We start from the raw sequence: 13,919 nt of genomic DNA, 5'->3' as shown, positions 1-13,919 counted from the left end.
CAAAACAAGTGAAATATGAAGAGTAAATATTTAAGTATATTAATAAATAAAGATATTCATTAAATTGTTTATATCAATATAATATCAACAATGTAAATAAAAAATAATGAAAAAAATTCAAAAATTAAAAGGAATTATGAATTATGCTACTCCACGGCGTTTTCGTATTATACACAATCGCCTTCGCGTAAGAACTTCTTTCATACAAATTCCATAAAACCAGCATGCAATAAGCGAATTGCGAGATATTTCAAAAAAAAGCTAACACAGTTCTTATGAAGTATGATGATTAAATAAAAATATACGGTATGTCAGGTCGTTCCAGAATCTCTTATGTGAATCTTAGTAATTGAGTTGAATGAACAACATATTCGTTCATTGCCAAAATGATCAATAGGTCTATTAATCTGAAACAATTACATATGTGATGGAATTGGCCGACACTTGATTAAAATCCATAAAGTATTCAAATAACTGAGGATACACTATAAAAACACACTTTTGTCTATTTTCCACGATAGTTTTATATTCGTCGACTAGTTTCGGTCATTACACCATTTTCAAAACTAACTAGATTACATTCAAATCTGACTATTTATAGGTACATCGCCTATACCTATCATAAATAATTTGATATCTACATTGTCTATACCTGGGATAACCTCACTTATTAGCAGTATATCGATGAACATAATAAACATTTTTTTGATAAAATGTAGGTTAGGGAACTGGGTTCCCTGGGAGAGGACTATTGTTTAGATAAAGTTGTTCGTTGAGGATAATAGAATTGTGATTTTTCGTTGACTTGTTCATTTCCATAGATTCCACAAATTCATCATTTTCCCTTTTTCGCATGTGTGGACGATTTTAAATCATCTTTATCTATTTAATGTTTCGAATTGTGAAGATGTTCATACATTAATGATTTTTTTAGCCGATATGACATGCTTATGGTACCTATACAAAATTCTACCAGTTTGGCCTGTTTATATGTCGGGACATTCAACACATTCTAATCAATATATACCAGATCACTTCCCTTTGTCTAATTTAGATTTGGCATTGAATAATCTGTTTCCTAAATTTCCGTTGGATATGTAGGATGTTTGTTGATTGAATTTTAAGAGATAATTTTTAATATTCTCGGAGATTCTACCTGCATAATTGATACTAACATATTCGTGTTCTGGTCTTGTGGAAATTGAATATAGTTATTTCATTACCGATTTTTGTCGATTATTCATTATAAAGTTGTTAACTAGAGTGATAGGTATTTTTTCAAAAACTACATCTCACGATTTGATCGTGTAGTTTTTGAAATTACTATGGATCTTCATCAAATAACGGCCGAATCAATCAGAAAAAAAAATAGGTATTTTTTTATTTACGGCTATTTGTTTAATGATTGCGATTTCACTTCGGAGGTTTTCATCAGAAAGGGGTATTGTGAAAGCCCTATGTATCATTGACCTGAATGCAGACAATTTCTGTGAAATCGGGTTGCAAGAGTCAAAAGGTATTGTGCAATCTGTGAATGTGTTTTTTTCGGAAAATGTTAAAGTCGAATTTACCATCGTTTTTGGATATTGTCAGATCTAAAAAATGATAAATGGTCTTCTTCTATGGTCTTCTACTTATTGACTAATAATTTAACCCGAGTTTTGGTATAATTCGGTCATTCCGTAAATTTTCAGAATTCATAAATCCAGTAATTTCTAAGCATTCCGAAAGAATGAGTTTCAAACCTGTCTCTTACAGATATAACACGTCATAGTCGTGGTTGAACTCATGACTCTCTACCTAAAGACGATTTGCAAATGTGGAATTGGTCTTCACATTCAAGACACTATGTTCTTTTAATTTTTGGGAAATGGTTCTTCACGTTTGCCCAATATAAAGTTTAGGCCAATCAATCCGACACTGAAGTTTTTGTCTTTTTGTTTTTAATATGTTCTTTCTGTAAGTTATGTCCAGGTCTTTGTTTTTTAATTAACCAGCGATGTTGTGAAATGTTCTATGACGCTCATGATCGTTTCTTCGAGTGGAATAGACATAGTAATTGGTTAGTTTGTAATTGGCAAGCTACTAGGTCTATCCCACTTCAAAAAACGGTAATAAGCGGACGTGAGTCGTTGAACAAATAATATTTCAAGGAAATTGATTTAAAACAAAAAAAACGTCAGTGTAAGATTAGGAGTATATGAGTTGGCTTGTGGTTCTCACCAACCAGAAAGAACCGTTTTCCAAAGAATAGCATACGAGAAGTATTTTCAATGTGGAGACCCATCACACATTTTTTGCAAACCATCTTTTGGCAGAAGGGCATGAGTTCAACTATGACGTGCTACATCTGGACAGAAACTCTATCTTTTGGCATGCTTAAAAATTTATAGATTCAAAAATAATGAAAATTTACTTAGTTACCGAAGATAATTGAAATTTTCCTTGCTATAAAATTTGTTTTCTAATGTGGAAGTTGTAATAATCCTTTTACAATGTTTAAATTTTCAATTAGTTTATACCTAAACTGAGGTAAAATCTGCATCTCGATGCAGCTATGTTCGCATCATCAGGAGGTAATTGGACTGTATCATCTTTCATATTGATTAGGGGCAGACGATCTATTTTCTGATTTATTTTTGTTATTTGATATTTCATCATCCAAAGTTTGAAATTTTTCGCTCTCAATAATTCGAGACTCGTTGATTTCGACTAATATACTTCAGCCAATCGAATGAATCATTGTTGATTGTGATTTGTGAGTGGATTTAAGCAAAACTAGGTATGGTAACAAAATATCACTGAACTAAATTCTCACTACTGTCATGAAATATTGATAGTGCAACTGACTAAGTTGTTTACACTTTCCAAGTAGCTTTTTTGCAACGTCTGTGCATGCTGATTGTATTGAAAACAAGGTGATAAGAAGTTTAGGTATATAAGTTTTATCTCTGGAAATATCGATGTCTTCATTGAAAGACACTGTAAAATTGCGAATTCGGCAATACATTACTGTCCGTTTTTCTATTCGGTTTAAAAACATATTCTCTAGGTAGACTAAACAGTTTACAATGACAATTCATTTCAGATAAGGATTGAAACTTTTCTGCTAATCTGCTGCAAATCTTCCTGGTCACAAAATTGGAGAAATGAATCTTTCTTTCCTACCCAAGATCAAGGTAGCCTGGTAGCTAATCAGGCTAGTCTCCTCTCAACAAGCGAGAGAAATTTGAAACGTGCGACTTGGAACTTTATCTTCAAGTCAGATGGACTCTCACATCGAAAGATATATCTTATGTTTTTGAAAGATAGATAGAGAAACATTCTATCTCTCCACCTGATTTGGAAATAAGGCCTCTATTAAGAACTACCTAATTAACACAAACGGATGGTTCAATTGGAACAGCAGCCATAGAAACAGCAAATCTGCTAACTGAATAATTTGCGTCCCACTCCGCAGTCGATTTTCTGGGAAAGGCACCACACTAGCATCCATCGTACTTGAAAAGTGTGCCAATGAACTCGCAGCAGTATTTTGCAAATTGTTCAACCTGTCTTGAAAGAAAGGGGTGTTCCCTGCTTGTTGGAAGATTGCTTGCGTTCAGCCTATTCCCAAAAGGGCAAGAAAACTCTTCCAAATAACTATAGACCAGTCGCTTTGCTATCGGTGATATCAAAAATCAGTCGTAAACCACCATATTTCCAAATATTTGGAAGGCTTCAACATCTTGAGCGATAATCTTTCGGAAACAAAGATCAACAGACGACCTTCTATCGTCCGTCACCCATATTTGGAATAACGCAATAGAGAAACATAAAGAGTCAAACGCTGTTGCGCATGATATTTCTAAGGCCTTTGACTGTGTGAAGCATGAGGGTTTGCTGGCCAAAATTCGATGCTATGGCTTGTCGAATTATTTTTATGTATACCTCTCCAGCTTCCTGAAAGAACATTTCCTGCGAGTGGCCGTCGATGGATATCTCTCGATTACTTCACATCATGGTGATACTTTCACAATGCGGCACCTTCACACAAGAAAATTATAAAATTAATTTTTCAATATCGTCTAATCAAAATTTAGATTCACTAAAAAACATGCATAACCTTCACTTTCTTCACAGTTGAGTGGTTCAGCCTAACTCCACTGATGAGACCTTTGCGGGTCGAAACAGCGCTGTCTCGTGTTGAATCATCAATTCGTCTTCAAAAGTACAACATTAAAATGTAATGACTGAATTCTGCGTCTATCGTTTCTAAACGTTTTATTCGTAGAAAATATTTTGCATACGCGATGCTCAGTTGTGAGGAACTGTTTTACGTACATAAAAAAATCGGCACGTAGCTTTTTTTTTCACTATGTCACGTCTTTTACTCTTTTGTTCACACTTTCCCATTCTGTACTATGATCTCTCACTACATGCAACTTCGTCATAATTTATTTAGTGGTCGAGGTATCTTGCATTTGGGTTCACACATTCATCAATAATTTTAACAATCGACGATGGGTAAACAGGAATTCTTTCTTGTATGGTCAGGGCCGTACTTGTTTAGTTGTTCCATCTGGAGTCGATTTGAGTAAGTTGGTCAACTTTTCACACTATTTGAGTCGGCAAAACGTTGAAAACCTCACTCTAAACAAACGACCTTCAATGATTCCATTTTCTACGAATATTTTGTTATGATGTTCCAATAAGTATCTAATGAATAGGTCACGGATTGATGAAAATGAATAAGAAATGAAATCTCGAAGCATTCATTTCTCCCAACGTACCTATACAATAGGTTCTGGCATCGGTTTTCTTCACAAAAATAAATGTCTCCGAACCAGATATAATGTCACGTCAGACAATTCTACATGGAGCTCCGCCCCTAAACATACCCTGAAGCTGCTGCTTTCCATCCAGAAAAGAACCATCCGGCTGATTGAAACATCGAAGAAATGTTGGAGATTTGTCTCTCTTTTCTAGATACTTTCACGGGAAGTGTTCAAGTGACTTGGCACATTTGATTCCACCAAGAGCGGTACATATCAGAAATACGCGACGGACTGTGGCTGCTCATCGTTTTGAAGTTCAACTCAATACACCTCGAACTTCACTGTTTAAGAATTCTTCCATTTGGAGGACGGCGTTTATGTGGAATAAACTTTTTGAGAACGTTTTTCCAAATAGATTGAATATCCAGCAATTCAAATCCAATGTGAATCACTACTTTCGCACAGGCACAGCTCTAAGAGCGCCTTAGGGATTTTCCTGTAATGCATGTGTTTTGCCCTTAAAAAAAACTTAAATTTTTCGTATATATTTTTTATTATTTTGCCAATTCAAACGATTTCTCCAACAGTAATGCTTAATTTGGTTCAAACAACTACTTTCATTACAATAAATGAGTATCGAGTTTTGGTAAAATATAAGAAACGTTCCCCGGAGCATCATATTCAAAAACAAAAATAATGAATTGAAATGAGGAGTTCAATGAGGAGTTTTAACGAACTTTTCGACATTTTGGGACGAATTGTAATCTGTTAATTCAACGGACATCACTTGAGCAAATATAGCTTTCCGTTTTATTAATAATTACTCTTCGAATCGAGAAGAACAGTTTCTCAAGTAATTGTTTTTTTTTTTTCAGAATTGGCAGTCGTAGTAGAAAACGAAATAAATTTATATCAAAGGAATGGAACCCTCATAGAATCAAAAACGCAACCTTTCAGTTCGCTAAAGGCGTTAGCATATGACAATGTTAGAGACCAATTTATTGTCAGTGATATGGACAAGGTAATCGACACCATCTACACTGTACAAATGAACAAAGAGACTGATATCACCGAACCAATCATAAAAGGTCTTCCAGGAGACGTTCAGGTGAGAATGCAAAACTTTTTTTTTGGGTGAAACTTCAGCTGTGATGATTTTTACTGTCATTCAAATGTGAATGTATCTGAGATCAATTTATTTCAGATTTTGACTGTCTAGATAGTACTCCTGATTCTCAATTCATCTCAATAATGAGTGTGTAACGCTTATGATATTATCGTTTTCCAGTTATTTGATCAAGGTCGATGATATTTATTAAATTGAGGTTTTATCCACAACCACTTCATGGAGTATTATATATTTATAAATCTTTTGATGTAAATTATTGTTTACCAAATTTTATAGAGGAGGTGCAACACAGTCCCAAAAAAAATAAAAACTATAAATTAATATTTGAAATATTTAATATTTCAATTTATGACTGAAACTTTTCAATACTGAGTGTAATAATTAATCATTATTAGTTAACGGTCATGAACTCTCCTCTACGAGTGTTGCCATTTATATTTCGGGATTAGGGAACAAAAACAAATATTAATCATCGAAAATCACTTTAATTGTTATTCATAATATTCTCTATGAATATCTATACATTTTTGCATGTTTTTTAACCAATTGTCGAAGCACTTTTGCTCTTCTGATTGAGGTATCTCCAAAACATGCAGTCTGAATGCAGCAACCGCTTCTTCAGGTGTCGAAAAACGGTGACCTCTCAGTTTGTTTTCTACGTGCGGGAATAAAAATAATTTATTCGGTGCCAAGTCAGGACTATACGACGGATGACTCATTAAATCGATGTTTTGGGTGCTCAAAAATGCAGTTGTTTGAGCCGATGTGTGAGAGCTCGCATTGTCGTGGTGAAGAGTGATCCGTCTTCGGTGGTTGGTTTTCCTGATTTTTTAGAAGACAACTGGCCAACAAATGGTTGTGAACCACTCAGAAATGACTGTTCTGCGTTGTTCTAGTGGTACGGTTGCGACATGTCCAGTTTTTTCGAAAAAACAGGCGACTATTTGTTTGGAAGTGCTTCGTGCGCGAACAACTTTTGTTGGATTTGGCTCATCTTGAAACACCCATACAGTCGATTACTGTTTAATTTCGGGCTCATACGCATAAATCCCCGATTCATCACCTGTCACGATGTCATAGATGTGTTTCGTAGCACCGCGATCGTACTTTTTGAGCATTTCCTTCGACCAATCGATGCGAGCCTTTTTTGAGCAATTGACAAATTGTGTGGGATCCAACGCCAACAAATTTTTTTGGCAGTCAAATGTTTATGCAATATTGAATGTATGCTAGTCCCACTAATGCCTAAGGTTGTCTCAATCTCACGATAGGTCACATGACGATCTTGCGATATCAGTTCGTGCACTGCATCAATGGTTTTCGGAAAAACAACTGATTTTGGACGACTTTCACGAAATTCGTCTTGGAGTGAACACTGGTCCTTGATGGAGCTTCATCGCCAAAAATTGAATTAAGTTCATCCATGCACTGTTGCTGAGTTAATCCACGTCGAAAGTTGTAAAAAATAATCGCACGAAAATGTTCACGATTTAATTCCATTTTTGGGCCGAGATGAATATTTTAAGTTACTGTAAACAACACAAATATCGCGCGTATGTTAAAACGTTCTGAGTACGTATAAGCTCAAAAATTTTCAACTGTACGATAGAGCTGTCAGTTGCCAGATTGCAGCACTAGGGTTGCCAAATCCCGAAACATAAAAGGCAACCCTCGTACAAATCCGCAGTCGCAAATTTACCGTGATAAGAGAATGACCGACTTCAAACGTTTACCGTTAGGTAAAACTCTAAAAACTGATAAAAACTAACTTGCCAGAATAAACTTGAAGAAAATTTAAAAATAATTTTTGGAAGTGCACTCAACTCTCAAACATATTTCTTGGTACTGTTGAAAACGTGTTTTCCACACCAGTACAGAAGCACTGATTCTTACTAGCGTTTCAGTAACCAAGTTAGCGTCATCAGGAAATAACTAAAACTAAACCTAATAGCTATGATAGAGCTTTTATTTATATCGGGACAAACCATCACCTTGCATAAAGTGAGTGTCATGAGATTATTGCCTATATAAGTTATTGCTATTTTGTTATTGTGTTCTAATTCCTGATTTATATGCTAATAACTACTTGTTAAGATTCTTATTTTTCGCACTCCGAAAGATCTTGACCTCTCTCCAATTTTGAATTCATTCAAACGTAAGTAATTGCACTTGGCATCACGTCAGAGACACCGACTCAGAGCGCTCTGACGTCACACATGATTTTGGAACTTGCGGTTTTCTGTTTCAATTTATATCGTTCCTACAACTTTTTAATCGGAAAATATTTTGTTCACGTTAGGGTTTTTTTTGACCAGAAAAATATCTGTTTTTGACCTTTTCCGGTGGTCGAATATAAAGAGCTAAATATCCGCTCTTGTTGCACATCGGAAACTACATGTGTAGACAAATAGTACGGAAATGCGAGTACGTATAGTTTTTTATCAAACGGTAACTAGGTCCGTGACCATAGGTTAATTTATCAAAATGACACTTTGATAACGTTCAGGCGCAGAACATTCACAAAATGGAGTAATCACGGAAAACCTCATTAAGGTTAGGTACCTAACTATGCAGATCGAACGTTTTCACTAAAGATTGCATATAACTTTTCATGGCTATTATTATATTTAGTGAAAGCTACTTACTTACACGGAATTATGTTTCTTGTATTATTTTCATAACTACAACAGGCGATGTTACTGTCATCTCCAAAACTAGACTACCAGTGATTCTGGGGCAAAACCAACATTTACAAATATCACTAATGGAATCTTAAAAAATTGCATTTAAAGATTGACAAAATTAGCAATATTAAATAGAAAATGTATAAAATGCATTGTAGAGGTTGAAATAAAAATCTCAAATAACTTACTTGACAAAAATTAAATTAGAAGTATGCCCTTTCAATTTAAGAGTATTGTGTATAGTGAAAATCTTCAAGTTGAATTCAGCAAGTGGTGTGGATATGTAAAAATCTTTTTTGATTAAAGATGAAAGGAACGAACTTCAACGCTCATTATTCAAAAAGTTTAAAAAAATAGGACCTTACAAGTTGATTTATTTTGTTTTCAAATCTAGCCAAAAAGTTCGTGTGGAAAAATGAATGAACTTCAAATAGTGTTGAGGATATTTCCATTATCTACACAGTTTTATCAGGATTGATGAATATTTGAACTTTCGACAAGAAACTGATATATATATATATATATATATATATATATATATATATATATATATATATATATATATATATATATATATATATATATATATATAAATGAAACAATTCGTGGACACAACAATCCAAAAAGAGGGCAAACCGCGGACACGTGTTTCTGGCTATTGGCCTCATCAGCGCGGTGCAGCCAAGTGTAAAGATGGGCAACACTTGTTTGCCGAAAATAGGAAACAACACAAACGCACCGAGTCAACAACAGGAGCCAACCGCACATTTGTGGTTCCAGTTAGAAGACCCAGAATTCCCAGGCTACATCTAACATGACCACGTAGGCAGCTATAGCTACCTGCGTGACATCCAGGTCCAGGATATAAATACAAATAGAGATTTTATCGAGTGTGCATGATACAAATCAAAAATGAAACAATTCGTGGACACAACATTCCAAAAAGGGGGCAAACCGCGGACACGTGTTTCTGGCTATTGACCTTATCAGCGCGGTGCAGCCAAGTGTAAAGATGGGCAACACTTGTTTGCCGAAAACAGGAAACGACACAAACAAACGGATTCAACAACAGGAGCCAACCGCACATTTGTGGTTTCAGTTAGAAGACCCAGAATTCCCAGGCTACATCTAACATGACAACGTAGGCAGCTATAGCTACCTGCGTGACATCCAGGTCCAGGATATAAATACAAATAGAGATTTTATCGAGTGTGCATGATACAAATCAAAAACGAAACAATTCGTGGACACAAAACTCCAAAAAGGGGGCAAACCGCGGACACCTGTTTCTGGCTATTGGACTCATCAGTGCGACATATATATATATATATATATATATATATATATATATATATATATATATATATATATATATATATATATATATATATATATATGTGTGTGTGTGTGTGTAGAATTTAATAGTGAAATATATATATATATATATATATATATATATATATATATATATATATTTCAATATTAAATTCTACAAAAAGGATTTGAAGCTTTATATCTTCTATTATCTGCGAGCGCTTTCGACAGTTGGTAGTACTGTCATCATCTGGCACTCCTCAAACTGAACTGGTTATCCTGTTGTCTGTCTCTTTATACGGTCAGGTATTAGTATTAACTCAGGTATTTCCGGTACTTTAGGTAAATTTGCCTGTATTTGTTCTGCATCAGGTACTCTTCTTCGTGTTAGATCTTCTCTAGGAATATGTATGGTTTTGTTTAATATATTGAATGTGAGATCTTGTTGTGTTTTGATTTGTACTTGTTCCTCGATAAATGATTTATGACTGTTGAATTTATGGATGTTCAAGTTTTCCCAAATGTCCATGCGGTTTCCCTTGTTGATTTGTTTTGAACATCCATAAATTCAACAGTCCTAAATCACTTATCAAGGAACAAGTACAAATCAAAACACAACAAGATCTTACATTCAATATATTAAACAAAACCATAAACATTCCTAGAGAAGATCTAACACGAAGAAGAGTACCTGATGCAGAACAAATACAGGCAAATTTACCTAAACTACCTGAAATACCTGAGTTAATACTAATACCTGACCGTATAAAAAGACAGACAACAGGATAACCAGTTCAGTTTGAGGAGTGCCAGATGATGACAGTACTACCACAGCTTACTTACTATATAAGTAAGCTGTGGTACTACCAACTGTCGAAAGCGCTCGCAGATAATTAATAGAAGATATAAAGCTTCAAATCATTTTTGTAGAATTTAATATTGAAATACTCAAAATAAAGGAAAATTAGTTGCATCAATCAAAATATATATATATATATATATATATATATATATATATATATATATATATATATATATATATATATATATATATATATATTAATTATCATTGATAAATTATCATTTTTGAATACAGATACATCAGTAATTACTGTGTAAGACCGAGACAATAGGCTTATGATATAGGAAATGAGATACATATGTTTTCGAATTAAAATTAAAAAGATATCTAGAGAAAACTTATTGAATATTGTACTGTGTCTTGTGGTAGGCTCATTTCGGTTATTCATTTTTAGTTCTTATTTATCTTGTAGAAAGTTTACCAATAGTTGTTCATCTTCAGACGCGAAATTAACATTGAAATCTCCTGCTAAAATTAGTGGCAACGTATTATAGTCTTCTCCTAATTCTTCAGAGCCTACTCGACCGTAAATGTGTGCTCGCACCTCTCTCTCGTCCCTACAGTAATATACGAAACGTAACACTATCTCTTTCTGTCCTCGCTAACTTATACTTCTCTCTCAACTTCCGTTCGCCTCGCCCGATCACACTTTTCGTAACGCTCTCGTCACGCATCCACCGGCTTACTTCCCAAGTCAAGCGCGCTTGAAGAAGTTTTACTTCAAAAGTGTATATCACTATGTAGTGAACTGCATATTTTTAACTAACAAATACCACAGCTCAGTTCATTTGAAATTTTTCAAGTTGTTAATTTGTAGGGAATGGAGATAAAATTGGGTGGTTTTGAAATCATAGTGGACTTTTCTAAAAATCGTCCTGTTCGAATGTTTTTGAAATAATGATCATAAATAGTTTCTTATTGAGAAATTAAATCAATAATTTGCTACATCTATTATTTTTTCAGGGGCTAGCTATCGATCCTCTCGAAGACATCTTATATTGGACTGATGCAATCAACCATACAATAAACTACGTATCATTGAAGGAAACACCTCTGGAATCCAAAGAATTCCTTTCGTTTGATGAAACGTTACCCCATGCCCTCGCCATTGACGCATGCAATCGGTAGGTGGAAAAATCAATAACGAGAAAGTTATGCAAAGTACTCACCTTACATAGTTTGCATCTATTTTTTGTTTTTGTTTTGTCTTCTGAATGTACTTTTATTCTGAACTTGACACATACTGCAGACCAAGAGCTGATGGAAAATTCAGAAGAGTTTCTTTGTAATTATTTCGATAGTAAGGATCAGTAACGATTTTGCAACCAACTATTTTTTCAAGGACAAAATACAAGCACTACAGAAAAATCTTTGAGGCGCTCTATGAGCGGAGCCTGTGCGAAATTAGCGATTCCCATTGGATTTGAATCGCTGGAGATTAAATCCATTTGGAAAAACGTTCTCAGGCAGTTTATTCCACATAAACGCCGTTCTCCAAATGAAAGAGTTCTTGAACTGTGAAGTACTTGGTGTACTGAGTTGAACCTCAAAACAATGAGCAGCCACAGTCTGTCGCGTATTTCTGATATGTACCGCTGGAATCAAATGTGTCAAGTTACTTGAACCCTTCCCGTGAAAATATCTATAGAAGAGAGACAAATCTCCAACCTTTCTTCGATGTTCCAGACTATCAAGGTTGCAATTGATGTTCGCGTCTCCAATCAGGCGGATGACTCTTTTCTGGATGGAATCCATACATGAAAACAATACTCCAAAGAAGGTCTGATCTGAGCTCTATGAAGCATCAAAATTTGCTGAGATGTGTACAGTTTTCTGGTCTTGGAACAGTCTTCCAAGCTTTTAAGAAGCAATCTTTACTATTCCAGCGACATGATTGTGCCAAGACATATTGGTGTCCATTTTAACTCCCAACAAACTTATCCGAAGCAGAAAACGAAATTGTCTGATCTGACATTATTATATCCGGTTCGGAGACATTCATCTTTTTGGAAAAAACCGATGCCTGGGTTTTTGTGGCATTGAATTGAACCTGGTTACTTTCACCTCAATTTGAAAGTACTAGATCCTCATTAAGATATTCAATCTCCTGCTTTCAGTGAGGATGTGCATCCGTAGCCGATGTCCTGGAATCCAAATGTAATAACGAGACTAGTTATTGGATTCTTGTTTTTTTCCAATAAGTTATTGATTTACAATAAAAAAAAGGTTGGAGGCAATATGGATCCCTGGAGAACACCAGCGTTATTTGGTGAAAGTATGGGAAAGATATCCATCGACGGCCACTTGCAGGGACCGTTTTTTCAGGAAGCTGAAGAGAAGAGCCATACACAAAAAGATCCGACAAGCCACAGCATCGAAGTTTGGCCTGCAAACCCTAATGCCATACATGGTCAAACGCCTTAGAAATATCCAGCAGCTTCAGGGTATGCTTAGGAGCAGAGCTCCATACATGAGAACAATACATTTCTCCAACTTATGTCTGATCTGAACTTTATAGAGAATCAAAAGTTTTCTGGTTCTGAACTGTGTTTCAAGCTTTTGAGCAGTGCCTTGTGCAATTCCATGATTGTGTCAAAACATATTGGTGTCCATTTTAGCCCCCAACAGACATATCGAATCAGAAAGTGGAATTGTCTGACCTGACATTATTATATCCGGTTCGGAGACAGTTATCCTTTTGGAGAAAACCGATGCCTGGGTTTTTATGATAAAATGAAAGGCAGCAATTTTTATACAAGAAAATGAATTATATGCCAAAAGAATTCCCCTTTTTTTCATTCAATTAAATTTCCCAAATGAATTATTAAATCTGATGATAATGAAATGTGGTTCCTTTAATTAACTTTGAATAATAGGATTGTTCGAATATTGAGGTGGCAGCATAATAAAACTTTAACTCTACCATGTACCATAGATATTTTTTTCATCTTTTATGAAGATATTTTAAGTTCAAATAACCTAAACTTGGTAAAGGAAGGTTTTGGCTTTCTTTTTCTCTATGTTTCCCAACAAATTAAAAACATAGATGTAGTTTCTTGAATGGAAAGACCAACTCCACATTTGCAAACCATCTTTTTCAGAAGGATATAGTTTAATCACGACTATAACGTGTTAAATTTGGAACAGAAAAGTTTTAAAATCAACCTTTTAGA

General features: G+C 34.8%; 1 protein-coding gene across 1 annotated transcript in view; it reads left to right on the top strand.

Annotated features, from left to right (window-relative positions):
• Positions 1-13,919, top strand: part of cue (Low-density lipoprotein receptor repeat domain-containing protein cueball) — a 60,809-nt gene that overhangs the window by 37,988 nt on the left and 8,902 nt on the right. The window contains exons 2-3 of the mRNA XM_074173661.1: positions 5,633-5,865; positions 11,710-11,870. Coding sequence (XP_074029762.1) covers positions 5,633-5,865; positions 11,710-11,870 — 394 coding nt within the window. The remainder of the gene's footprint in view (positions 1-5,632; positions 5,866-11,709; positions 11,871-13,919) is intronic.

Source organism: Leptinotarsa decemlineata, unplaced genomic scaffold (genome assembly GCF_025532065.1).
Source record: "Leptinotarsa decemlineata unplaced genomic scaffold, Ldec_3_MD MMD2_tig00000251_RagTag_RagTag, whole genome shotgun sequence".
Classification (NCBI taxonomy): Eukaryota; Metazoa; Arthropoda; class Insecta; order Coleoptera; family Chrysomelidae; genus Leptinotarsa; species Leptinotarsa decemlineata.
This window is presented reverse-complemented; position numbering and strand designations above follow the sequence as displayed.